General features: G+C 33.7%; 1 protein-coding gene across 5 annotated transcripts in view; it reads left to right on the top strand.

The window, feature by feature from the left end:
* ABCD2 (ATP binding cassette subfamily D member 2) overlaps positions 1-27,332 on the top strand; it is a 71,291-nt gene that overhangs the window by 13,299 nt on the left and 30,660 nt on the right. For 4 of the 5 annotated variants that reach the window (XM_057703089.1, XM_057703090.1, XM_057703092.1 and 1 more), the window contains 3 exons: positions 908-1,076; positions 1,817-1,911; positions 5,427-5,572. In XM_057703089.1, the coding sequence (XP_057559072.1) occupies positions 908-1,076; positions 1,817-1,911; positions 5,427-5,572 (410 nt within the window). Of the gene's footprint in view, positions 1-907; positions 1,077-1,816; positions 1,912-5,426; positions 5,577-27,332 lie in introns of those variants that run through there. The other variant, XM_057703094.1, reaches the window with a different exon arrangement.

The raw sequence follows: 27,332 nt of genomic DNA on the forward strand, positions 1-27,332 counted from the left end.
GCTTAGCTGCTCTGCAGCATGTGGGATCTTCCTGGGCCAGGGCTTGAACCCATATCCCCTGCATTGGCAGGCAGATTCTTAACCACTGCCCCACCAGGGAAGCCCCAACAAGGTGTTCTTTTAATAGAAAAAGCAGCAGAGATTCAACCTAAATTGGACGACTGGCAGAATAGGTGCAATATACCACTCTATTGAGCTGTTTGAACTGAAGCAGAGATTTATCTCATAATCTCATCTAGAAAAAAAGTCATATTTAATATTTTTCTTTGGGCTTATAAACCATGTTTGACTTGAAAAGAAACTGAATTTTGTGGGATTTGGACTGAAAAGGATTTAAAAATTTTTACTGAGCTGACTCCCAATATTACTAGGGGTATTTTCTCTGGCCAAACTTAGGAATTTTGACAATCAATTTGACTCAGAAATATCATTTCAAATTTTTAAAAAATGCATTTTTCCTCTATTTAAAATCTTCTATTTTAAACTGAAAAAGCATATCAAAATAAAAGATCATTATTTCATGGAATGAACTTAAGCTTTTCACAAAACTTCTAATTTTTGGAAATCAAATTTTCATGTAAACAGAGGCCAAATCAGAAAATTGATTGAAAAATTTTTGCCTTGCTAATATTCTGAAATCTTTATATTTCACTTTGAACTCTGACTTAAATGAATAATTTTTATGTGTTTCATAATTCCAACCAAACTTAAACTGTCGACTTGCTATGCTGCTTTCTTGGTAAGCTTTTTAGTGTTACTTGTTTTAGTCATCAGATGTACTATCTACTTTTCATGTATAATAAAATAGGATTTTTAACATTAAATCAAGAAGCTTATATGATTGCATATTTGTTTAAAAGTCTGTCTTGAGTATATTAACTATTTTATCTCCCTGTGTTGGTTTCAGATAACTGAATTAGCAGGCTATACTGCTCGAGTATACAACATGTTTTGGGTCTTTGATGAAGTAAAAAGAGGCATTTATAAAAGAACTGCTGTCTTGCAAGAGTCTGAAAACCACAGCAAGAATGGAGCTAACATAGAATTACCCCTCAGTGAGACATTGGAAATCAAAGGTATTAAACTCAAATGTTTTTATGTTTTTTTTTCTATATTTAAGTGTTTATCAACAGAACCAGAGTTTTTTAGAAGATATCTTTGAGTAGATATAAAGAACCAACATTTAGTTATTTAAACAGTTACTCCTAAAGTTAGTGCTGCATTTTGAGGAGTAGCAACTAACATTACCATAAAAATATTATGCTACTTTTATTTAGGACAAAATGTCTAGAATTATTCTTGGAAACTGCACATATGGCAGAATGAATTGTTTGCTCTTAAAATTCAAATAACAGAATTAGAGCTAATGTCATATTGTTCTCCATTATTCTATCATTTGGTTTGGTTATTATAGTTTTAAAAATTGTATTTTTCTATGTCATAATTTACTTTTTGCAACACTGTTGTTTTTTATTTTCTGTAGGAAAGTTTAATTTAGAGAAATAAGTAGTTATAAACCAGAGTGGCTGGATTATACCAGATAGAGTTTAGCTTTGCTTTCATTATGATGTTAACATCATATTACTGTAAAATAATATTTCTGAGAAAAATTTTCCAAATAGATATGTCAAAATGTGCAAATTTACATTAGACTTTGCTTTAGATGTAGATATCTATATGTATATTTATTTCTATGATTTATTACTGTGAATTATCTTCGTAGTGAATTTATCTGTTATGCTGCATTATACTATTTTATTTAATTAGCAGTAACATATGATAGCTTTTGAAATTTAAACTGTTCCTTAACTTATAGGAAAAGTTATTGATGTGGATCATGGAATTATTTGTGAAAATGTTCCCATAATTACACCAACGGGAGAAGTGGTGGCTTCCAGGCTAAACTTCAAAGTAAGATGATATTCAAGAATCTTCTGATTGTTGCCAACACACTAATACAAAACAACTCAGAATTCATGTACCTTATGTTAAATACTTGGAGGAGCATATGGAAAGGAGGGGAATTCAAGAAAGGTATGCATAGTGGCTCAGTTACAGAAGCAGTTACTTCCTCAGAAAGCAGAGAGAAAGAGAAATTTGATCTACTGCTTTTTTGCCTGGTTGAAAATCAAAATTAGAGTACACTGAGAGCCTATACAAGGTAACTTTGGGAACAATAGGAAATTTCCTCAGAAATTAATATCTGGAAATAAATTTTAATTTTTTTCCTTATAGGAGTTACTTAAAAAATACAAGACTATGTTGTTACATATTTACTGAAATATGAGAGAAGAGGTCATCAGCAAGTTTACATTCTCTAAATTTAATTTATATTTTCAATAATCACATCTACTAAAAAAAAAACCAGAAGATTCATAAATTGGAATTTAGTTTTTAATTCTGTTGAGAATGATAGTTATTTGTTATTTAATATTCTGTCTTGATTACAAAAACTAAGGTACAAAAACAGCTAATAAATCTGAGGCCCTGATTTAAAGCATTGTAAAACTCAAGTGTACGTTTTGGAATTCAAGTACAGAAGAGTTTGCTCGTAAGTATAATGAAGTTATCTGTGCTTAGTTCAAACAATAACATGATTGGACTTGATAACAGAATTAGAAACATGACCATATATGTGCATTTAATGATTTTAATATGGACCTTAGTCTAGGTTTAATTATTAAAGATGTACTTGGAAATGCATAAGGCTGCTGGCAGAGGATGAGAAGTACTGAACAGGGGGAAATTCTTTGTTAATAAATGTAAGAGAAATTGTGTTTTAATTACAGTTTGGTTGGGCTCTATTTTTCCATTTATGAACCTACGGAGTAGCAGTGAGGTGCTAATGACGCAGCATAATCATAAGCAGACTTAAAATAAAGCCTTTGAAGAGGCCTACGTGGGATATTTAACTGTTTACTAATACTTTAGCAATTTATAATTTATGACTTTTGTATAGAGATTTTTCATCAGGTTAGGTTTCATAATATCAATTCTTGTTTCTCCATTTATTAAATAGAGGAAAAGTCTTGAATTCTGCCACCCACTAACTAAATACATTATTGTGGACACATCACACCCTTTCTGTGAAAAAATTCAGAGCTCAGTATATTTTTATATAAAATGAATTTTAAAATGCTTAATCTAGTGAAAGTGTCATAAATTTTGAGGTTCTACAAAGGTATATGTTAATATAATATACTTTTATGATAATTGTTTATATCTGAGTCAGACAGAGAGTATTATTTAAAGTATCAGGTTCCTAAAGTATAACAGAAAATTCTGTTTCCTCTGCATGGATTGATAAACAGGTTTCTAGAGGGAAATGTTCTCATTCTTATGTTAGCCTTTTGGAATTGAAAAACCATTTGCAGAAAAAAATTTCAGTAAATTCTTTTGCCTCACATTCACTGTTTACTAAACATCAGCAAACTTATGCTAAAAAATAATATGAATGTAGAAAAGTCTTCTATTACAACTAAAAATGTGTTAAATTTCTGAGAATTCCTAATAGAGAATGACCCTGTTAAATATTTTGTTTATATACCTTTTGCCATGGCACATATCTTTAAAAGAATCATTTGAAAACTATTTATGCTTCTACAAAATTAAACTTTCTTAATCCTCTCGCTACTGAAAGAACAAAGCAAATCATGAAAACAATTCTTTCTGGGTTCTTCCCAGGATTTTTTTGACTTTATTCTATCAAAATAGCATTTCAATTTGCCCACAATTAGGTAGAAAAAATATTTATAGTCAGATTTTATAGACTCAAGCTTGCTCCTGTCTTTTGTCCTTGTGGTAGCTATCTTTATTGCCTGGAATGCTCTTCTGCCAGATTTGACTCATTGCTTCTTGTCACCAGGCTAAGCCAAAATGTTATCGCCTCAAAGAGAACTTTCCTGACCACCTAATCAAAAGAAGCACCCCCACCCACCCTTCCCCACCAACCTCACAATGCCACCATCTTTCCCTAACATGTCTTCCTTTTTTGCTACCATAATAATATTTATGACTAGTTAACTTTTTGTTCATGTGCTTATTGCCATCTTTACCACTGAAATGTAAGCTCCATAAGAACAGGGACTTTGTCTTGGGCAGCACCGTATTCTCTGTGCCTCGAAGATTGTCAGACACGTGTAGATAATCAATCAATGTTTGCCGAGGAAATGTCTAATTACTTAGAATATGAATCTGAACCATTTTTGCTTTACATATATTTATTACATACATTCTTAGTTCTTTTATCTAACCTTCGAATCAACCCTTTTTTTCCTTCCCCTCCTCCCTTCCTCTCCTTACCACCTTCTTTTAACAAAAGGATTTTAGCTTATTTATACACAGCAAATGAGTAATGAATATACATGGAACTGGTTCCTTATACTGACATTATACAAGTAATATAGTGTTCTTTCACCTCTGAGTTTTCAACATGATGTATTCTACATCATGGACACTTAGATGTTTGTATCTCTACTGTACAAATCTACATCTATAGACATACTGTAAATTTCTATCTCTCATACTTTCAGGCTATATTCATTTTTTAATCACTGATTATAAAATATCATTTGTTCTTAGAAGAAAATCAGATTTTTTAATGATGTTCCCTTTTCTTCATCTTTACAATACCTTTTAAATACCATGCTGACAACTTCCTGATCCTATTGGGTGGAATGGGAACTCATGAAATTTAGTTGTTTAAATTTAAAAAGTAAATAAGATGAAAGATTCTAAGAGAATCATCCAATCAACAGTGGATAAATAACTTTTATGTGTGTGTGTGTGTGTATATATATATGTTTTAATTCATCCTTAGACATAAAACTAAATTACAGTCCTCTTGCTTGTCTCTGTCTTAATTTGGTAGACATATTTTCTCCATCTGTGAATAAAGCAAAATTAGAACCATTTTCTCCCTCTCATTATGAGCTTTTGTGATTTCTGTAACATTTCAGACTACTGAATTAAACAACCCAGCTGGCTCTTAGAATAACTGTACTTTGTAGCTAGTTAACTCCAACTTACAAATACAACAAAGTTGTATTTTAACTCAAATAAATTTAATCAAATATTAATATAAGTGAAAGAAATTTAACCTATTTTAATTTAAATTAAATTTTTACAGTTTATTTGCACCTGGTTATGTTCCTACATATCTGTGTACTATATGATGACAAAACCTCAATGAAAATTTTGGGAAATCACTGTTCATTCCAAGATCCATTTTCTTTGGAGTTGGGTTATTTTATGATGCTTTTAGCTTCAGAGCATAGTCAAAAGTCAGATTTGATGTTCTCAATCTGATATATTTTTCTTTGATTCCTCGCCCATCCTAACTTATGTGTTTGAAAGTTTAAAAAAATAACTTTGAAATGATGCGTAATGAAACATATTGTAATTTCTAATTTTATTTCTTACCTTAGGTAGAAGAAGGAATGCATCTGTTGATAACTGGTCCCAATGGTTGTGGGAAAAGTTCTCTCTTCAGAATTTTAAGTGGGCTCTGGCCTGTGTATGAAGGAGTCCTATATAAACCACCTCCACAACATATGTTCTATATTCCACAAAGGTAGGTAAAGTTTCTTATATCACAGGGAACAATTTCCTTTTGCTTTTGAATTATCTTGATTCCTTAAGCTCTTCTGTAAGTAATCTTTAAGCATGTTTTTATTGAGAGAAGCTATTAAAGAAATAAAGATTATCCCCAAAAGTTTTATTACTGCTTTGATTATAATAATTTCCAGGACAATAACACTTCTTTTCATTTTCACATCTGTCTCATTGTAATGAACACTCAAAGACTATAGATGTTAGTCTCAAGAAATAGCAGGCTAGTCCAAAGAATAATATATTGCCTTAGATGTCAGATTATCTCTTCTCACAAAAAAATTAATAGTACTTGGATGGTATACTAGTTTGTCCATCAAGCTGCATACATTCATATGCTCTAAAATTGTTCACTTATGTTTCAAGAGCCTCTGTAAAATAATTTTTATCACAATTCTGCTATATGATTATTTAATGATTTGAAACTACCATAATTAAAAATATTTTACTCTGAGAATGAGTGTAAAAGTAAGCATAGAAATATTTAAAAGGAACTTTGTTTCTTCTGAAGTTTTTAGCCATCTTCCTTCATAACAATTTATAGATGTCTAAGCAGAAAGTTATACTTGAAAATTTGGAATATTCATGTGGATGAGAGAAAATGAAATTTAAAGAAGATACAGATCTCATGCTCATCTGATTTTTCCATCTGTCATCACCTTGTGTTAGGTTGACATCACAAAAGTATTCCTACTGTGTTAGAGACTATTCTGTGGAACCTAATAGAGCACCTATGCTGGAATTATATTACAAGAGCAAATATAAAAGTTACATAAAGTATGGTGCTATCACATCTCTCTTGCTCCTTTTGCTTTGTTAGAAACTGTTTGTACAGTTCTGCCCATTGGACTAATTTTTAGATCATATGTTGTTGTTATGCAGATGAGGCTTCGTGGGGCTTTTTCTTTAAAGTAAGACCTATCATAGTAGTAGGACACTATCTGAAGTGAAGAAAGGTAAAGAACTCTGTTGGCAGTAAGAAAATATTGGATGTGAGCAATGCTATGAATACTCATGTTTAACACAAAATAGATAACATCTCTGATACCAGAATCATTGTCTCTTTCTGTCTGTGCTTTAGAATCCTTTTGGGAAAACTTCTGGATCTGAAAACTAAATAATCTGCCAAAGTTTAGGTTTCAGACAGTAATGCATTAAGTAGACCAATTTAATTTCTTATTTAGGTTATAAAGCATAAAATCATGAGGAAAATATTCTGTTACATCATAGAATTCATTCTTTTAATGCAAATATAGTTATATACATAAATTTTATATTTTTAGCTCTGTTAGATTTCATTTATTGTATAGATACAATTCTTGGATATAGCTATAACCTGAGTAATAAAAGACATTTCCAAAACATAAGAAAGTGCATAATCAGCAAAGTCAAAATACTTTCCCAGACAAAAGCTGAGGGAATTCATCCCCATTAGACCTGCCTTACAAGAAATGCTGAAAGGAGTTCTTCAAATTAAAATGAAAGGATGTTAATTAGTAACATGAAAATATATGAAAATATACAACACTGGCAAAGGTAAATATATAGTCAAATTCATAACTCTAGTATTGAATTGTAATGGTGTGTTAACCATCTAACTCTCAGTATAAAGGTTAAAGGCCAAGACTAATAAAATAACTATAGCTAGTATAATTTATTAATGAATACATAATATAAAAAGAGGCAAATTGTGACATTAAAAACATAAAAGGGAGAGAGTAAAAGGGTAGAGCTTTTTTTTGAGGGGGGGGTGGCTAGAGGTTTTGTATGCAATTGAAGTTCAGTTGTTAACAGCATAAAACTTGTAAGATGTTTTATATACACCTCATAAGAACAACAAAGCAAAAACCTATAGTAGAGTCACAATAGATAAAGAGAAGGGAATCAGAGCATACCACTACAGAAAATCACCAATTCACAAAGGAAGGCTACATGAGAGGAAGAAAGAGGAACAAGAGACAAAACAAGCAGAAAACAATAAGATAGCATTAATAAGTCCTTACCTGTCAAAAACTAGTCTAAATGTAAGTATATTGACTTCTCCAATCAAAAGACATAGAATGGCTGGATGGATGAAAAAACAAGACCCAACTATATGCTGGCTACAAGACACTTCAGCTTTAAAAACCAAAAGAGAGCAGGGGTTTTCTAATATCAGAAAAATTAGATTTTAAACCAGAAATGCTAAAAAGAGACAAAGAGGGCCATTAAATAATGAAAATGGGGTCAATTCATCAAGAAGATGTAACTGTTGTAATATATGTACACTCAACATCAGAGCACCTTAATATATTAAGCAAATACTAACAAATCTAAAGGGAGATAAACAGCAGTACATTAACAGTTGGGGACTTCAGTACCCTACTTTCAACAGTGGGTCATCCAGACAGAAAATCAACAGGGAAAAATTGAACTTGAACCATACTTTAGATCAAATGGACTTAGTAGACATATACAGACATTCCATCCAATAGCAACAGAATACACTTCTCAATCATGCACAGAACATTCTCTAGGAATGTTATATGATAGGACACAAATAAGTCTTAGCAAATTGAAGAGGACTGAAATCATACCAAGTATTTTTCCCATTATAATGGTGTGAAACTTGAAATCAATAACAGGAGGAAAGGTGAAAATTTTACAAATATGTGGAAATTAAATAGCACACTCCTGAGCAACCAGTGGGTCAAAGAAGAAATCAAAAAAGAAATTAAAAAATATCTTGAAAGAAATGAAAATGGAAACTCAGAATGCAAAAACCTATGGGATGTGGCAACAGTAGTTCTGAGAGGAATATTTATAGCAATAAGTGCCTAAATTAAGAAAAACAAAAAAGAGATCTCGAGTAAAACTAACTTTACATCTCAAAGGAACTAGAAAAAGAAGAACAAAGTCCAACGTTTGCAGAAGGAAGGAAATAAAGAGCAGAAATAAATGAAATAGAGACCAGAAAAGCAATAGAAAAGATCAGTAAAACTAAGAACTGATTATTTGTAAAGATAATATTGGTGAGCCTTTAGCTGGACTAACAAAGAGAAAAACAAAAAGAATAAATAAAATCAGAAAGAAAAGAGGGGGCATTACAACTGTTACCACAGCAATACATAGGATCATGAGACTACTATGAACAATCATATGCCAAAAAACTAGAAATCTAGAAGAAATGGATAAATGCTTAGAAACATACAATTTACCAAGACTGAATCATGAAGAAGTAAAAAATATCAATAACAAGTAAGGAGATTGAATCAGTAATCTAAAATCTCCCCAAAAGTTGGTTTCACTGGTGAATTCTAACAAACATTTAAAGAAGAATTAATAACAATCTTCTCAAACTCTTCAAAAAATTGAAGAGGAGGGAATACTTCCAGACTCATTTTATGAGATCAGCATTACCCTAATACTGAAGCCACTTTAGGGCACTACAAGATAAGAAAACCACAGACCAAAATCCCTGATGAATACAGATGCAAAACTTCTTAACAAAATATTAGCAAACTGAATTTCACAACCATTAAAAGAAACATACCATGGTCAATTGGGATTTATCCCTGGAATGCAAAGATGGTTCAACATTGCAAATCAATAAATATGATACACCACATTAATAGAATGTAAAACAAATATCATATGATCATCTCAATAGATGCAGAAAAAGCATTTGACAAAATGCAACATCCTTTCATAATAAAAACTCTCAACAAACTAGGTATAGGAGGAACATACTTCAACATAATAAAGGCCACATATGACAAACTCAGAGTTAATATCACATTCAATTGTGAAAGATTGAAAGCTTTCCCTCTAAGATCAGGAACAAGACAAGCGTGCCCACTCTGACCATTCTCATTAAACAAAGTACTGGAAATCTTAAATAGAGCAATCAGGAAAGATAAAGAAATAAAAAGCATTCAAATCAGAAGGAGAGAAGTGAAATTGTCTTTGTTTGCAAGTAATATCTTACATGTAGAAAATCCTAAAGACTTCACAAAAAACATTTAAAACAAATCAATGAATTCAGTAAAATTGAAGGATACAAAATCATCATACTGAAATCAGTTGTCTTCTATACACTAATAACAAACTATCTGAAAAAGAAATAAAGAAAAAAATCTACTCCATTTACAGTAGCCTCAAAAACAATAAAGTACTTAGGAATAAATTTAACCAAGGAAGTGAAAGATTATACACTGAAAACTATAAGACTTTGAGAAAACAAACAAATGGAAAGATATCCCATGTTCATGAATTGAAATACTTAATATTATTAAATGTCCATACTGCACTAAGCCATCTGTAGATTCAATGCAATTCCTATCAAAATTCCAATGGTATTTTCCACAGAAATAGAAAAAACAATCCTAAAATTTTTGTGGAAATACAAAAGACCCTGAATAGCCAAAGCAAACATGAGAAAGAAGAACATGGCTAGAGGCATCACAATTCCTGTTTTCAAACTCTGTGACAAAGCTATAGGCATCAAAACAGTATGCTGCTAGTATAAAAATAGACATTAACCAATGGAACAGAATGGAGGGCCCAGAAATAAATGCCTGCGTATGGTCAATATTTGCCAGGAGAGTCAAGACTACTCAAGGATAGTCTCTTCAATAAATGGTATTGGCAAAATTGGATAACCACATACAGAAAAGTGAAATTGGACTTTTCCTGTCTTAACTCACAAAAATGAACTTGAAATGGATTAAAGACCTAAATGTAAGACCAGCAACCATAAAACTCTTAGAAGAAAACATAGGAAAAACTCCTTAATATTGATGTGGGCAATGATTTTTTGGATATGACACCAAAAGCACAAGCAGTAAAAGCAAAAATCAGTAGGTGGAACCATGTCAAACTGAAAATCTTCTACACAGTGAAGGAAAACATCAACAAAATGAAACGCCAACCTATGGAATGGGAGGAAATATTTGCAAATCTTGCATCCGATAAGAGGTTAATACCCACAATATATAAGGAGCTTGTACAACTCAACAGGAAAACAAACAAACAAACGACACAATTTAAAAATGGGCAGAAGATCTGAATAGACATTTTTCCAAAGAAGATATACAGATTATCCAACAGGTACATGAAAAGGTGCTCAACGTCACTAATCATCAGGGAAATGCAAGTCAAAACCACAATGAGATATCACCTCACACCTGTCAGATGGCTGATCTCAAAAGATAAGAAATAACAAGTGTTGGCAAGGTTGTGGAGAAAAGGGAACCCCTATGCACTCCTGGGGAGAATGTAAGTTGGTGGAGTCACTATGGAAAAGAGTATGGAGGTTCCTCAAAAAATTAAAAATAGAACTACTGTATGATCTGCACTCCCATGTTCATTGAGGCATTATTCACAATAGCCAAGATATGAAAACAACCTGTCTGTCAACAGATGAATAGAAAGAGATGTGGTATGTATGTATGTATGTGTATACAATGGAATATTCTTCAGGTGTGAAAAAGGAAATCTTGCTGTTTGTGACAACATAAATAAGTCTGACAGAGAAAGATAAATATTGTATTGATATCACCTATATGTGGAAACTAAAAGAGCTGAACTTGTAGAAACAGAGTAGAATGGTGGTTACCAGGGGCTGGAGCATCGGGGGAATGGGGAGATGTCGGTCCAGAGTATAAACATACAGTTAGAAGTTGAAAAAGTTCAGGAAATTTAATATACACCATTGTGATTAGAGGTAGCAATAAGACATATACTGGAAGTTGTTAAGAAAGTAGACCTTCAGTGTTCTCACCACAAAAGGAAGTGGTAATTATGTGATTAATAGAAGTGTCAAGTAACACTATAGTGATAATTATTTTCTATATGTAAGTGTATCAAATCAACATGTTTATAAGTTGAACTTATGCAATGCTTTATGTCAATTTTATCTCAATAAGCCTGGAAAAAATATCACTGAGCTGTACACTTAAAAATGGTTAATATGGTAAATTTTATGTGTATTTCACCAAAATTTTTAAAAGTGGGAAAAAAAGAAAAAAAGTGCATAAATTCCAGTCTTTGCCCTCAGGAGACCTAACTATGTTATTTTGCAACAAACGTAAATCACTAGGAAACTTTTTCTTAGTTATGAAATTTATTGTTGCCTAGGCAAAAAGTCAGCTACAACTTAGTTAAAAATGAGAATGAAAGTCTATTTTATAAGGCTAAATTTTTTTTAATAATTAATGTTAAAAGTCATTTTATCTTGATTATAAAGCTTCTAAAAACATGAAAATTTGTATTTATGTTTAAAATCCTATAGGACAAATATCTTGCAAAAGAGCATAGAATTTATTTAAATGTATACATAAACTGAGAGCCTAAATGTAGTATTTACGTCTACTGATGTTTTCAAAAAAGTTTGAAAATAATCTTATGAGTCTTCATGACTTAAAAGAAAGCTGCTGCATAGATGGGAGGGGAGTTTGGGGGAGAATGGATATATGCATATGTATGGCTGAGTCGATTTGCTGTGCACCTGAAACTCTCACAACGTTGTTAATTGGCTATATGCCAATATAAAATAAAAAGCTCTAAAAAAAAAAAAAGAAAGCTGCTACAATATATTTCAAAATATGTCAGCAGCATTAAATTATAGCAATAAGATATAGGTTAAGTACTAGTGTGGCAGAAAAAAAACCTGTAAATTGAATATAGAGTTGAGTGTTATGTACCTACAGAATAAACTTCATAAGTCACAAACAGACCTTTATAATAATCCCCCTGTTTTCACTTTTTGTGATTGAAAGAATTCTTGGTAGGGGATCAGTCTCTTTATGCAGTGATCAAAGGTAAATTAACTGTTATTTTGGTGGGGAAAAAGGAGTGGGTTTTGTTAAAGTGGATTTCTAATAATGTAATGTAGTGTACAGAAAAAAATAGAGGGAAAGAAATGTTCTGATGAAGTATATTGGGACTTATTTTTTTCTAATGAAATCTTCAGAGAATTTGAAGAGCTGCTGTGGCTCAGCAGTTTTGCAAGTTGGGAAACCTGAATTCCTGAGACATTGTGAAATCACCTCAATATTTTCCCAGTTAATGTCTTCTGATATGTCAGCAATGTTAATAATGAAAACCAGATAAAAGAAAATCTGGGCCATGGTTCAAGAACACAAATAAAAATTTTTGCTAGATAAATTAATTTCAAAACAGCATCCTCTCATCCCATATTCATTAATGATTGGATATGATAACTACTGGAACATTTGGTAAGTTTCAGCAGATACTTTTCATCTAAAATGTAGATTTAGCCACTCTAAATCTGTGGGACTGTAGATGGTAAAATGCTTAGTTTTGCTGAGGTAGTACTTAAACTATTTTGGCAATTTTAGGCTGAGACTGAATTTCCTGAGCAATGTGACTGTACTCTTTAAAGTGATCATTGAAACTCATTGTTCCCTACGATATTAGCCGTCAGACCCTCAGGAAAATTCTTACACTTGAATACAGATCCTGAATTTCTTTTGTCAGTTCTTGGTGCACTTTCTCTCTCTTCTCAACCATTTAAAGATCGAATTATGATCTCCTGCTCTAGCTTTCACTAATCCACAAATTTATGGCTCATTATTCATTTAGTAATTCCCTAGTACATCTCCGTCTTCAGCCACTAAATACTCTGAAGCCCAATCCTTTTATTTAAATTAATTAATTTATTTATTGGCTGCATTGGGCCTTCGTTGCTGCTTGTGGGCTTTCTCTAGTTGCGGTGAGTGGGGCTTCTCTTGTGGAGCACAGGTTCTAGGTGTGCAGGCTTCAGTAGTTGTGGCACATGGGCTCAGTAGTTGTGGCTCATAGGCTTAGTTGCTCCGCGGCATGTGGGATCTTCCCAGACCAGGGCTCAAACCTGTGTCCCCTGCATTGGCAGGCAGATTCTTAACCACTGTGCCACCAGGGAAGCCCCCTGAAGCCCAATCTTTAATTTGCTTAGTTCACTTGCTAACAAAATACTATTATATGCTAACACTTACTAAAATAGAAAATTGAAACATTTGGTGGGGGTTGGGGAAACAGAGTGAAGGAGATGAAGGGAAGGAGGGAAGAAGGAAAAAAAGAAGACAGGGATGGAGGGTGGAAGGGAGGGCAGGAAGTAAGACAGAAGATAATAGGTATTTACTAACAAAAAGGCAGCAAATCTTGGGTTCCTTTGTACTACCCTTTTTTTTTTTTAATTCTCCAAGGTATCGTTTGTATACATCACATATTTCTCCCCAGCAACAGTCTCCAGTTTGTCAACAACCCACCATGTAATTCTGTTCTCAAAGCGCCTGCTGTCACTACCCTTTCTTGGTAGAAAATACCTAGGGACAGGTATTTTAACCATAATCTTACTACTGTAAACATTATACTCAAATACTTACACCAAGGCCAACAGGTCTAAAATAGATTCAGTCTTCCCACAGTTTTGCATGAAAAGATAATTTGTACACATTTCTGTCCATACTTGACTTTGGGGCCTGAGAAGTAAAAGGTTAAAAAATTGAAAGGATTATAAGGATTGAATTAAATTTGACTAAACATTTTTTAAAAGAATAAGAAAAAAAAAAAAGAAAACATGGGGGTGGAATAGTAGGGATATTGTACTTCGTATCTTGGGAAAATTGCTGTACTTTATTCTGTCAATGCTCTACTGTTTTTCTTTTGTTTTGTTTCTAATCAGTGTTTATTAAAGCCCTGCTATAAGATTCTTTAGAGGACAGTGAATAAAGAAAGAAACAGTCACTCTCAATACGTGCTTGTGTCTAATTTGGTTATAAACAAAAACATGCAACTAACTCCTATAAAAGCCAGAATAAAAGCCTCAAGAAAGGCAGGAAACGCTATAGAAATATTCAAAATGAGAAAAAATATTGTAGAAAAGTGTCATTTGACCTGGGTTTTGAAAGTTAGAATTTTAACAGTTGTCATAAATTGGTTGTTTCTCAAATGTCTAAGTAGATCAGAAATGCCACAGATTCAAGTAAGCATGAGTTTTTTGTTTTTGTTTTTTGGATACTTCTAAACAGGGCTGTCCTATCCACCCTCCTCCTATTACACCAAGCTGAGGAAACCAAGTATTTATTGTTAATATTATGCCATTGGTACATACTGAAAATAATAGCATCCATCCCCCTAGGTACTTAAGCGTTGCTAAGATATTCATTCACCTAAGTTCTCTGAATTACTTTTTAAAGTTCTCTAGTGCTTTGAGGGTCTGCCATTTCCTTAGTTTCCACCTAAGAAGCTTATCTTTTTTCTTTTATTGGAATATAATTGCTTTACACTCTTGTACCAGTTTTTAAGGTACACCAAAGTCAATCAGCTATATTTATACACATATCCCCACATTCCCTCCCTCTCTCGACTCCCCCCCCATGCTCCCCGTCCCAGCCCTCTAGGACATCATCCATCATTGAGTTGATCTCCCTTTGCTATATAGCAACTTCCCACTGGCTGTCTATTTTACAGTTGGTAGTATATATATGTCTATGCTACTCTCTCACTTCATCCCAGCTTCCCCTTCACCCCCTGCCCCCCCCCAACCTTATGTCCTCCAGTCCATTCTCTGCATCTGCATCCTTATTCTTGTCTTCTCACTGGGTTCATCAGTACCATTTTTTTTTTTTTAGATTCCGTATATATGAGTTAGCATACAATATTTGTTTCTCTCTTTCTGGCTTACTTTACTCTGTGTGACAGACTCTAGGTCTATCCACCTCATTACATATAGCTCCATCTCATTCCTTTTTATAGCTGAGTAATATTCCATTGTATATATATATATGCTACATCTTCTTTATCCATTCATTTGTTGATGGGCATTTAGGTTGCTTTCATGTCCTGGCTATTGTAAATAGTGCTGCAATAAACATTATGGTACATGTTTCTTTTGGGATTATGGTTTTCTCTGGGTATATGCCCAGTAGTGGGATTACTGGATCATATGGAAGTTCTATTTGTAGTTTTTTAAGGAAGCTCCAAACTGTTTTCCATAGTGGCTGTATCAACTTACATTCCCACCAACAGTGCAGGAGAGTTCCCTTTTCTCCACACCCTCTCCAACATTTGTTGTTTCTAGATTTTTTGATGATGGCCATTCTGACTGGCGTGAGATGATACCTCTTTGTGGCTTTGACTTGCATTTCTCTGATGATTAGTGAAGTTGAGCATCTTTTCATGTGTTTGATGGCCATCTGTATGTCTTCTTTGGAGAAATGTCTATTTAGGTCTTCCGTCCATTTGTGGATTGGGTTATTTGCTTTTTTGGTATGAAGCTGCATGAGCTGCTTGTATATTTTGGAGGTTAATCCTTTGTCCGTTGTTTCATAGGCAACTATTTTTTCCCATTCTGAGGGTTGCCTTCTTGTCTTGTTTATGGTTTCTTTTGCTGTGCAAAAGCTTTTAAGTTTCGTGAGGTCCCATTTGTTTATTCTTGATTTTATTTCCATGATTCTAGGAGGTGGGTCCAAAAGGATCTTGCTTTGATGGATGTCACAGAGTGTTCTGCCTACGTTTTCCTCTAGGAGTTTTATAGTGTCTGGCCTTCCATGTAGGTCTTTAATCCATTTGGAGTTTATTTTTGTGTATGGTGTTAGGAAGTGTTCTAATTTCATTCTTTTCCATGTAGCTGTCCAATTTTCCCAGCACCACTTATTGAAGAGGCTGTCTTTTTTCCATTGTATATTCTTGCCTCCTTTGACAAAGATAAGCTGCCCATATGTGCTTGGGCTTACCTCTGAGTTCTCTGTTCTGTTCCATTGATCTTCCATTCTGTTTTTGTGCCAGTACCATACTGTCTTGATCACTATGGCCTTGTAGTATAGTTTGAAGTCAGGAAGCCTGATTCCACCAAACTCCATTTTTCCTTCTCAAGATTGCTTTGGCTATTCGGGGTCTTTTGCATTTCCATACAAATCGTAAGATTTCTTGTTCTAGTTCTGTGAAAAATGCCATTGGTAATTTGATCAGGTTTGCATTGAATCTGTAAATTGCTTTGGGTAGAACAGTCATTTTCACAGTGTTGATTCTTCCAATCCAAGAACATGGGATGTCCCTCCATCTGTTTGTGTCATCTTTGATTTCTTTCATCAGTGTCTTAAGGTTTTCTGCATACAGATCTTTTGCCTCCTTAGGCAGGTTTATTCCTAGGTATTTTATTCTTTTTGTTGCAATGGTGAATGGGAGAGTTTCCTTAATTTCTCTTTCTGCTCTTCCATTGTTAGTGTATAGGAATGCAAGAGATTTCTGTGCATTAATTTTGTATCCTACTACTTTACTAAACTCATCAATGAGTGCTAGCAGTTTTTTGGTAGAGTCTTTAGGGTTTTCTATCTATAATATCATGTCATCTGCAAAGAGTGACAGTTTTACTTCTTTTCCAATTTGGATTCCTTTTATTTCATTTTCTTCTCTGATTGCTGTGGCTAAAACTTCCAAAACTATGTTGAATAATAATGGTGAGAGTGGACACCCTTGTCTTGTTCCTGTTCTTAGAGGGAATGCTTCCAGTTTTTCCCCATTGAGAATGATGTTGGCTTTTGATTTCTCATATATGGCTTTTATTATGTTGAGGTAATTTCCTTCTATGCCCATTTTCTGGAGAATTTTTATCATAAATGGGTGTTGAATTTTGTCAAAAGCTTTTTCTGCATCTATTGAGATTATCATATGGTTTTTATCCTTCAATTTGTTGATATGATGTATCACGTTGATTGATTTGCGTATATTGAAGAATCCTTGCATCCCAGGGATAAACCCCACTTGATCATGGTGTATGATTTTTTTTATGTGCTGTTGGATTCTGTTAGCTAGTATTTTGCTGAGGATTTTTGCATCTATATTCATCAGTGATATTGGCCTGTAATTTTCTTTTTTTGTGACATCTTTGCCTGGTTTTGGTATCAGGGTGATGGTGGCCTCGTAGAATGAGTTTGGGAGTGTTCCTCCTTCTGCTATATTTTGGAAGAGTTTGAGAAGGATAGGTGTTAGCTCTTCTCTAAATGTTTGATAGAATTCACCTGTGAATCCATCTGGCCCTGGGCTTTTGTGTGTTGGGAGATTTTTAATCACAGCCTCAATTTCTGTACATGTGGTTGGTCTGTTCATAGTTTCTATTTCTTCCTGGTTCAGTCTTGGAAGACTGTATTTTTCTAAGAATTTATCCATTTCTTCTAGGTCATCCAATTTATTGGCATATAGTTGCTTGCAGTAGTCTCTCATGATCTTTTGTATTTCTGTGGTGTCTGTTGTTACTTCTCCTTTTTCATTTCTAATTCTGTTGATTTGCATCTTCTCCCTTTTTTCCTGATGAGGCTGGCTAATGGTTTATCAATTTTGTTAATCTTCTCAAAGAACCAGCTTTTAGTTTCATTAATATTTGCTATTGCTTCCTTCCTTTCTTTTTCATTTATTTCTGATCTGATCTTTATGGTTTCTTTCCTTCTGCTCAGTTTGGGGTTTCTTTGTTCTTCTTTCTCTAATTGTTTTAGGTGTAAGGTTAGGTTGTTTATTCTATATTTTTCTTGTTTGTTAAGGTAGGACTGTATTGCTATAAACTTCCCTCTTAAAACTGCTTTTGCTGCATCCCATAGATTTTGGGTTGTTATGTTTTCATTGTCATTTGATTCTAGATATTTTTTGATTTCCTCTTTGATTTCTTTATGATTTCTTGGTTGTTTAATAGTGAATTGTTTACCCTCCATGTGTTTGTATTTTTTGCAGTTTTTTTTCCTGTAATTGATATCTAGTCTCATGGCGTTGTGGTCAGAGAAGATGCTTGATATGATTTCAATTTTCTTGAATTTACTGAGGTTTGATTTGTGACCCAAGATCTGATCTATCCTAGAAAATGTTCCATGTGCACTTGAGAAGAAAGTGTATTCTGTCGTTTTTGGATGGAATGTCCTATAAATATCAATTAAGTCAAGATGGTCTAATGTGTCATTTAAAGCTTGTGTGTCTTTATTGATTTTCTGTTTGGATGATCTGTCCATTGATGTAAGTGGGGTGTTCAAGTCTCCTGCTATTATTGTGTTACTATCAATTTCCCTTTTATGGCTATTAGCATTTGCCTTATGTATTGAGGTGCTCCTATGTTGGGGGCATAGATATTTACCATTGTGATATGTTCTTCTTGGATGGATCCCTTGATCATTATGTAGCATCCTTCCTTGTCTCTTGTAATAGTCTTTACTTTCAAGTCTAATTTGTCTGATATGAGTATTGCTACTCCAGCTTTCTTTTGACTTCCATTTGCATGGAATATCTTTTTCCATCCCTTTACTTTCAGTCTATATGTTATCCCTTGGTCTGAAGTGGGTTTCTTGTAGGCAACATATAGAGTCTTGTTTTTGTATCCATTCAGCCAGTCTGTGTCTTTTGGTTGGAGCATTTAATCCATTTACATTTAAGGTGAGTATTGACATGTGTGTTCCTATTACCATTTTCTTAATTATTTTGGGTTTGTTTTTGTAGGTGTTTTCCTTCTCTTGTGTTTCCTAGTTGGAGAATTTTCTTAAGCAATTGTTGTAAGGCTGGTTTGGTGGTGCTGAATTCTCTTAACTTTTGCTTGTCTGGAAAGCTTTTCATTTCTCCATTGGATCTGAATGAGATTCTTTCTGGGTAGAGTATCCTTGGCTGTAGGTTTCTCTCTTTCAGGACATTCAGTATATCCTGCCATTCCCTTCTGGCCTGCAGAGTTTCTGTAGAAAGGTCAGCTGTTATCCTGATGGGTTTTCCCTTATATGTTATTTGTTGCTTTTCTCTTGCTGCTTTTAATATTTTTTCTTTGTGTTTAATTGTTGTTAGTTTGATTAATATGTGCCTTGGTGTATTTCTCCTTGGGTTTATTCTGTATGGGACTCTCTGTGCTTCTTGGACTTGGTTAATTATTTCCTTTCCCATGTTGGGGAAGTTTTCCACTGTAACCTCTTCAAATATTTTCTCAGACCCTTTCTTTTTTTCTTCTTCTGGGATACGTATAATTCGAATGTTGGTGCACTTAATGTTATCACTGAGGTCTCTGAGGCTGTCTTCTATTCTTTTCATTCTTTTTTCTTTTTCCTGCTCTGTGGCGTTTATTTCCCCCATTCTATCTTCCAACTCACTTACTCATTCTTCTGCCTTAATTATTCTGCTGTTTATACTATCTAGAGTATTTTTAATTTCAGTTATTTTGTTGTCCATTGCTACTTGTTCTTTAGTTCTTCTGAGTCCTTATTAACTGTTTCTTGTATTTTCTGTATTTTGTTATTGAGATTTTGTATCAGTTTTACTGTCATTACTCTGAATTCTTTTTCAGGCATTTTTCCTATTTCCTCTTCATTTATTTGGTCTTGTGGGTTTTTTTCCTGCTCCTTTGCCTGCATGGTGTTTCTTTGTTTTCTCATGGTAGTCCAAACTTCAGGGGTTGCTTGTCCTGGCAATAGAGGGGTTTAAAGAAGACTGTCCAAGCCCCAGACTAATGGCAGAGTGTTGAGTCAAACAGATACTAAGTCTAGGAAACACATTCATGTATAAGACACACAATTACTGGATCCAATAGAACATAAGGCACTAGAAAAACCTGACAGAAGAACCCCAGTATGCTATCAGACATTCAAAGAAGAAACCAACAGAAATTCAAAACCAAAACAGAACAAAACAGAAACAAAAGCAAAAACAAACAAACAAACAAATAACACCATACACACACAAACACAAATCCAGGGAGATATTGAAAGCTAGGATCAAATATAGAAAAGAGCTAGAGTACCATCAGACAGACTGGAGATTCTCAGAATGAAATTAGACAATCATACTAAGAACTAAAATAAAGACAAAACTTAATAATGATACCAAGGTGGTGCATCATCTGGAGAATAGAGCAAGGAGTCTAAGCAGATCAATAATGTTGCTTATAAGTATATTAAGATAAAATAAACTAAAAAAGGATAGAAGACAGGGCAACAGAAGAGCATAGTAGACTGGAAATATGAAAATAAAAAGAAAGAAATAGAAATGTATAAAAGATAGAGATGAAAAGAAGGTAGGAGAGATATATAGTCTGCACTACAAAAAACTTAGCTAGAAATAGAAGTATATAAAAAGGCTAAAAATAAAAATAGAATAAAAAAATATGTTATAAAACTTGTAGATCCCTTAGGACTAAGATTGTATTTAGTAAAGAAAAAGAAAAAGAAAAAAAAAAACTAGAACTGACCACAGAATGGACCAGTTCAATAGAATTAATACTAATATTTCTGTTTGCTTGGAGTCTCAGCTGTAAGTGTCCTTCTACCTGCCTTGGGTTTTTTGTATTTTTCTGCAACCAGCAGAGCTTCCATTATTGTTCATCTGTAAGTGCTGGTGTGTGGGGAGGGAGAGGGTGCAATAGTGGCTCCTTCCCCTGGGAGTGAGTGAGCAGTGGCACACTGTCTGGGTCACTTCGTTTCATCGTTTCAGTCGGGCGTGGAGGTGCCTGTTGCAGAGGGACACCAGTGGCTCAGGTGTAAACAGAATGTCTCAGAGTTGGGCCTCTCTCTGGGCTTTTTTGCTCTCAGCTGCAGGCGCTCTAAGCCAGCCCCGCCTGAGGGCCTGAGGGCCTTTGTTATCCCTGAGTGCCTTAGTTTGGCCCACAGGGGTCCTTCCTCTGCCCATTGCAGGTGCCGAAAGAGAGAGAGAGAGGCTTTGCCTGCGGCTCCTCCCCCCTGCCCGTGAGCCAGGAGCATCCAGCTGCCATCATGGCCCAGCAGCTCTCAGGGGCAGGTACTCCTCGCAGCAGACCTCTTCCCTCCTGTCCTCTTGGTCTGTCTCCCTGCTGGCAACAATATTTCTCACCCTGAACCAGTTCTCCAGTTCCCACACTCCCGCTCCCAAGCCCCCTGTTCAGCTGTGAATCGACGTCTCAGTCCGGGAATGCTGAGCCGTGGTGCGGACCCTCCGTGTGTTTCTCACTCCCTCCTGTCTGCCACAGCTCAGCCGCTTCACCCTCTTTGAGCTGTCATAGATGCCTCCCTACCGGTTATGTTGGGATCTTTGCAGTCCTTTCTGGTGTCCGAGGTCTGCTGGTGTTCAGTTGGTTCTCTGTGGGAGTTATTGCGTCTTTTGGTGCATTCCCAATGCATCTATGGAGAGGGATGCATTCCACATCCCTCTACTTCGCCGCCATCTTTTCCCCTCCCACTCATATCTTTTTGAATAAATGACATAGTCTTAACAAATTAAATTTTACTCTATTAATGCTTCTTGGAAAACAGCAAAAGAAGATAATAACTTGTTTCTACAACACATTTTTTTGTCAGAAGATATTCTAAAATTATAAATAACATATTAATCAGCTCAGTATTTGTTTACTAACTACTTCATTCACAGGGTAGTATATTCAAGTATCATCTTACTTAATATTCTAGACTAAATGTAAATGCTGCTTAAGAGATAAAGTAGTTATGAATCATAGCTTTAAATTAAATACAACATTAAAATCCTAAATTTGGTTGTGCACAGGAATAATAGCATGACTAGTGAGATTGTACGGAGAATTAAATATAGATGACAATACTTCTATTTTTTTTTAAACTCACACCATCCACTGTTTTATTTTATTTTATTTTTATTTTTAAAATTTTTGGCTGCATTAGGTCTTTGTTGCTGCACATGGGCTCTTTCTAGTTGCAGCGAGTGGGGGCTACTCTTCATTGTGGTTTACAGGCTTCTCAGTGCTGTGTCTTCTCTTGTTTCAGAGCACCGGCTCTAGGCTTGTAGGCTTCAGTAGTTGTAGTATGTGGGCTTAGTAGTTGCAACAGCAGGCCCTAGAGCATGCGGGCTTCAGTAGTTGTGGCATGTGGGCTAAGTAGTTGTGGCTTGCAGGCTCTAGAATGCAGGCTCAGTAGTTGTGGCACACGGGCTAAGCTGCTCTGAGGCACGTGGGAGCTTCCCAGACCAGGGATCAGCAGATACTTAATCACTGCGCCACCAGGGAAGTCCCTACTTCTGTCTTCTAACATATGAACAGTACCTATTGATTATGCTCTGCTAAGTCATGCTAAATAGAATATTTTAAAAGATTAAATTTGAGTTCAAAGGGATTCTAAACTTTAATACTTAGAGTTGCACAGCAGTTTAAAGCCAAGGTCAGAATTCACCAGATCTTTGGATACAGATCCTCTGTATTCACTTCCTCTTATTTCAGGTTAATAAAATAATCATATTAGAAACATATATCTCTGTTTGAAAAAAAAAAAACCTACTTTTTGACCTTAAATATTTTCTCAATCTTAATTAATCTTAATAAAATAAAAAGCTTCTCTAGCACTGTCCCAAATTTATGGGGAATAACAAACCATCATTCTTTTATAGCCTGCAATCACTTTCAAAAATTTCTGTATTCTTCAACTGCTTTTCTTAGAAGAGCTTATGAAATATCTCTTAGAAGTGCAAACATTTAAACAGTATTTTCTTTGATGGCATTTCCACTCATACCTTTAATGATATAGATTATGTATTTTTAAAATAAAGGGAATTAATATTTTTATTTTGATAATCTTATGACCTCTTAAGATAATTGGTGAATCCTAGGGCATCTTGAGCAAGGGCTGAGCATCTCTGGTCTATTACTGTTAACACAAGCAATTACTATGTATTAGTCACTGTTCTACATATATTACGTTTCTAATTTTTCTGTAAGACAACCTATAAAGTTGGTGTTAGTATCCCTATTTTTATAAATGAGAAAACTTGGAGAAGATGAAGTCATTCCACTGATAAATTTTAGAGCCAGTATTTGAACTTAGGTATGTCTGACTCTAAAGTCACTTTGTCTTTAAAGTCCCCCACTAGCAGCAGGGGATATGTTTCTGAAAAATTAGTACTCTCCTGCCTGCCCTTGAAAGTATCACCAGTTAAGGTTGTTTGCATGGTATGCTGAATCTGTACTAATATCAAGCTATTGTTTGGGAGCAGACGTCCTTATAATGCTCGGGTACAGGGCAATCCAAGCCAATATTAGCACGAAGTTTAGCACAGATACTTGGCTGTTATTCATTTGTGTTAATGTGAAAGAAGCTATATTCCTGTATAAAAGTAAAATTCATTTAAACTATGTTCAAATCATTTTCAAATTAGACTATGTTCTCTATTCTTTCCTATTCTGAAATCCATTTCTCTATAAAATATAAAATAATCTCTCAAAAATATACCCTTAGTTTTAAATCAGACTTCTTGCAGAAATATAAAATAAGCAAATCTTAAATTTTATGATGCATTATGGCATAAAAAATTATTATTTACCCTTTATGTTGTCAAAAAAAGAGATTATCTTCTGCAAGACTCTGTTTTGTTTTAGGAAGTTCAGCAGAATGGACAGAATGCTTAAATAATACCAGTAACAGCAGCATTGCCACAACTATACGGTGTGCTAAGAAGTGCCTGTGTCAAATGTTTTGTAGATATTTTAAAATATGAACTTTCTTTTGTGTTGTTACTTTATGATTGCTTTCCAAATCCAGGAATTCCCCTTTGGAGGGATACGAGAACAATGTTATATAACAACTTTGTTTAATCCACATGTTTAAAACTAGATAATGACTACTAAGCAACCAGAAAGCAAATGAGAACAGAAAGGAGGTTAGAAGACCTAATTTGCCTTCTTTCTCCATGGAAGAGTCAGTAAAGAATTTTCGGTGTGATCCTTACTTTTCTTCTTTTTGTCTAAGATCTCAGATTAAAAACTGAGGGTGTGAAAAGGAGCTATGTAAATATATGGGGTAGTGCTAGTTTAGATATCTTGATCATTGTTTTCTGTTGAGTCTCTAGCTTTTGGACTTTTTGATTCTTTTAATGAATCTGTAGGTGCCAAAACAAGATAGGGAGAGCCTCTGAAGGACAAGGAGTGTATTTATTTAAGTAAGATGCAGGCTAGCCTCAGGGGAATGTTGGTCTGAAAGGGCACTGAAGTAAAGGGAAAATATAATTGGTTTAATCCAGGCATACTCATGGAACCCCATACCTAAATACACTGGTCTTGTTGCCCCCAAATTAGACAAATCTGGACTTAGGGGAGGGGTTGTTACTGGAACAGATTTTGCACTTTTTGAGTCAATGTTGAACAAATCATTGTAGAATATAAGCTAGAAAGCACATCTGCATGTCTCTATACAGCACTGGGGGTATTCTACTAAATCTATAGTGTGCCTATTGGCCTATTGTAACTGTGCAGTGAATGTCTGCTGAATGATTTAATAAGTGAATGAATGAACATCTCCAGTGATTTGGTTTTTACTGCCAAATTGGTCTGGCTTCTTATACTATTTAGGAAGCAAACTATATATTTGGTTGCTTGCACTAGATGTGTCAGAAAATCTTTATGATGGTGATAAATATTTGTCACTTAACATGTCTTTTTTAAAAGAAATTATTTTAGCTGTGAGTAAGGCTCAGCAGTATTGCTATAGCTAATTCACTTCTATTCCTTTGCTTTCTGACTGTTAGATTCAAATCAAGTAAACTTTGCATAAATATCTTTGGGCAGCTGGCTCACAGAATTATAAACTGTACATTTTAGTACCTCATGTGTATTAATTGGTACAGTTCAGTTTTTTAAAATCTCTTAAAGAGATCTACAAATATGAAAATGATTTCCTGTAGCTTTTTATTTTTTGCTTTAATTTTTATTTATCACTTGGAAAAGTGTGACGGATACATTTTTTTCTTATTTAGCTCTTTTATGGGCTAATTTATAAAAATAATAATGGAAAAAATCTCCTTTGCATATAAAAGTTTTCATTATTTTATGAGTCAATTATTAGGTTAAACCAATGGAATTGCAATTTTTGTAGGTCAAAAGATCAAATATCAGGAATTTCATATAATAATCTAATATAACAGTAAATACAACAAAGTTGACTTTTAAGAACTTTGCATTCTTCTCAGTCAGGGAGTACTTTGATTATTACACTAACAGTATTCTTACTACTGCCTGAAAATAAAAACAGTCCCTGCTCTTAAAAGCCTGTGTACAGATCTCCTTTGTACCTAGAAATATCTTCTCCTAGAAATGTAATTTTAGTAATACTATATCTTTTCAGTTGAGTATTTCTTCTGTTTTGCTACATATTTATTTTAAGAATATTACAAATGACTTATGTATTGAGGACTCAAATCTAGTTCTTACTGTTCATGAAAAAAATCTGATGACATGATTGGTCCCAGAATGTACATTTATATGAATTATTAATAGCTACATCTTATGGCTTTCAGATTGCTAACTTATTACTATGGCAACACATCAGTACTTAGCTGCATCTTATTCTTAAACTTAATACATCTCATGCCTTAAAAATGAGTGTTGGTATAAATTTTTTATCAATATCATTCACAATTAGAATTCTAGATGACTATGAAATATTTAGCATTTTCGATGATCTTTCCAAAGACTTCAAGTACAGAGCTAACATTTCTCAATGCTTTCTTCTTCCTTCTACTTTGTCTCTATTAAAGAGAAAAATAAAGAATAGTATAAAAATATATGCGTATAAACCCTAATGAATATCAATACATTTTACCAAAAAAAATCATACATTTTTAGATATTTAATATAGAAAAGTAGGGAGTATAATACAAATTATAGAAGTACCCTGAGACATTTGTAATATAATTGTAAAAAGCCTTAATCCCTGGGAGTGGATTTGATCTCTAATAATTTTACTTTAATTTTGGTATTATAATTAACAGTTTTAAATATAGATGCGTTCAAAGTAATTTCAGACTACAAAGGAAGTTTTAATAATTCCTTAAATAATTATAATAATCTAAATTATAGTATGATACCTATAGCTTTATTCCAGTATCTTTTCCACAACAAATAGAGGTAATTCTGGATTTTACTTAGAGAAAGTAAATTGAAACTAGTGTTTCTTTTTTGATATCTACTAATTATAAGCAATCTATTTCTTTTATTTTTTGAACTAGGTATATTGCATGATATACTTTCTGATGGGCCAGAGCAAGTAAGCTAATAACATTCTGACATGGTAATTGATCTACCTGAAATATTTAGAAGATAATCTGAATAGGTGTATATATCTAGAAAGGAAAGTTTAGTAAAGAGTACTTTAAGTGCTTATCAATTATGTATAACTGTAGTAGGACTAGAGAAACTTGAACTAGCTTAAAATGTTAAATTCCAGGCCTTTGAGTAGGAAAAAGGATCACATATAAACTAATCATAAACATCAGCTATAGGGTCCTCCATTTTCCTGTGCTTTCAAATAGATTCAACAGCATCCCAAATTTCCTTGATATAGCCTTTCCAAATAATTCAGTTGTAACTTTATTAACTTTATAATAGTATTTTTAAATAATTATATTAATAAAATCTATTATTAGAGTATCTTTAGTTGTTATGTACCTCAATAAACACATATAGAATATGTAATTTTTACCATTTCACATGGTCATAAAACAACAATTGAGAAAAAAATGGAACTTTAATAAAGCAGTATTTGTTGGGTCCTTAATGAATATATATACCTTTATGAAATGTTTTTGTATAATTTCATCAACATTCCCTTCACATACATTTTCAAAATAGCAATTTTCATATTCTGTTAAATCATTTTGAGTAACAGTTAATCAAATAATAAATTATGTAGACATTTAAATCTGATTAAATTTTTTTAAACTTAGTAACTAAGAATGTTTTCTTTTTTGTTTTATTTTTACTTTTTTAAAATTTTCACAATACATATTCAACATATTATTAG

The sequence above is a fragment of the Hippopotamus amphibius genome, chromosome 12, assembly GCF_030028045.1.
Source record: "Hippopotamus amphibius kiboko isolate mHipAmp2 chromosome 12, mHipAmp2.hap2, whole genome shotgun sequence".
NCBI classification, from domain to species: Eukaryota; Metazoa; Chordata; class Mammalia; order Artiodactyla; family Hippopotamidae; genus Hippopotamus; species Hippopotamus amphibius.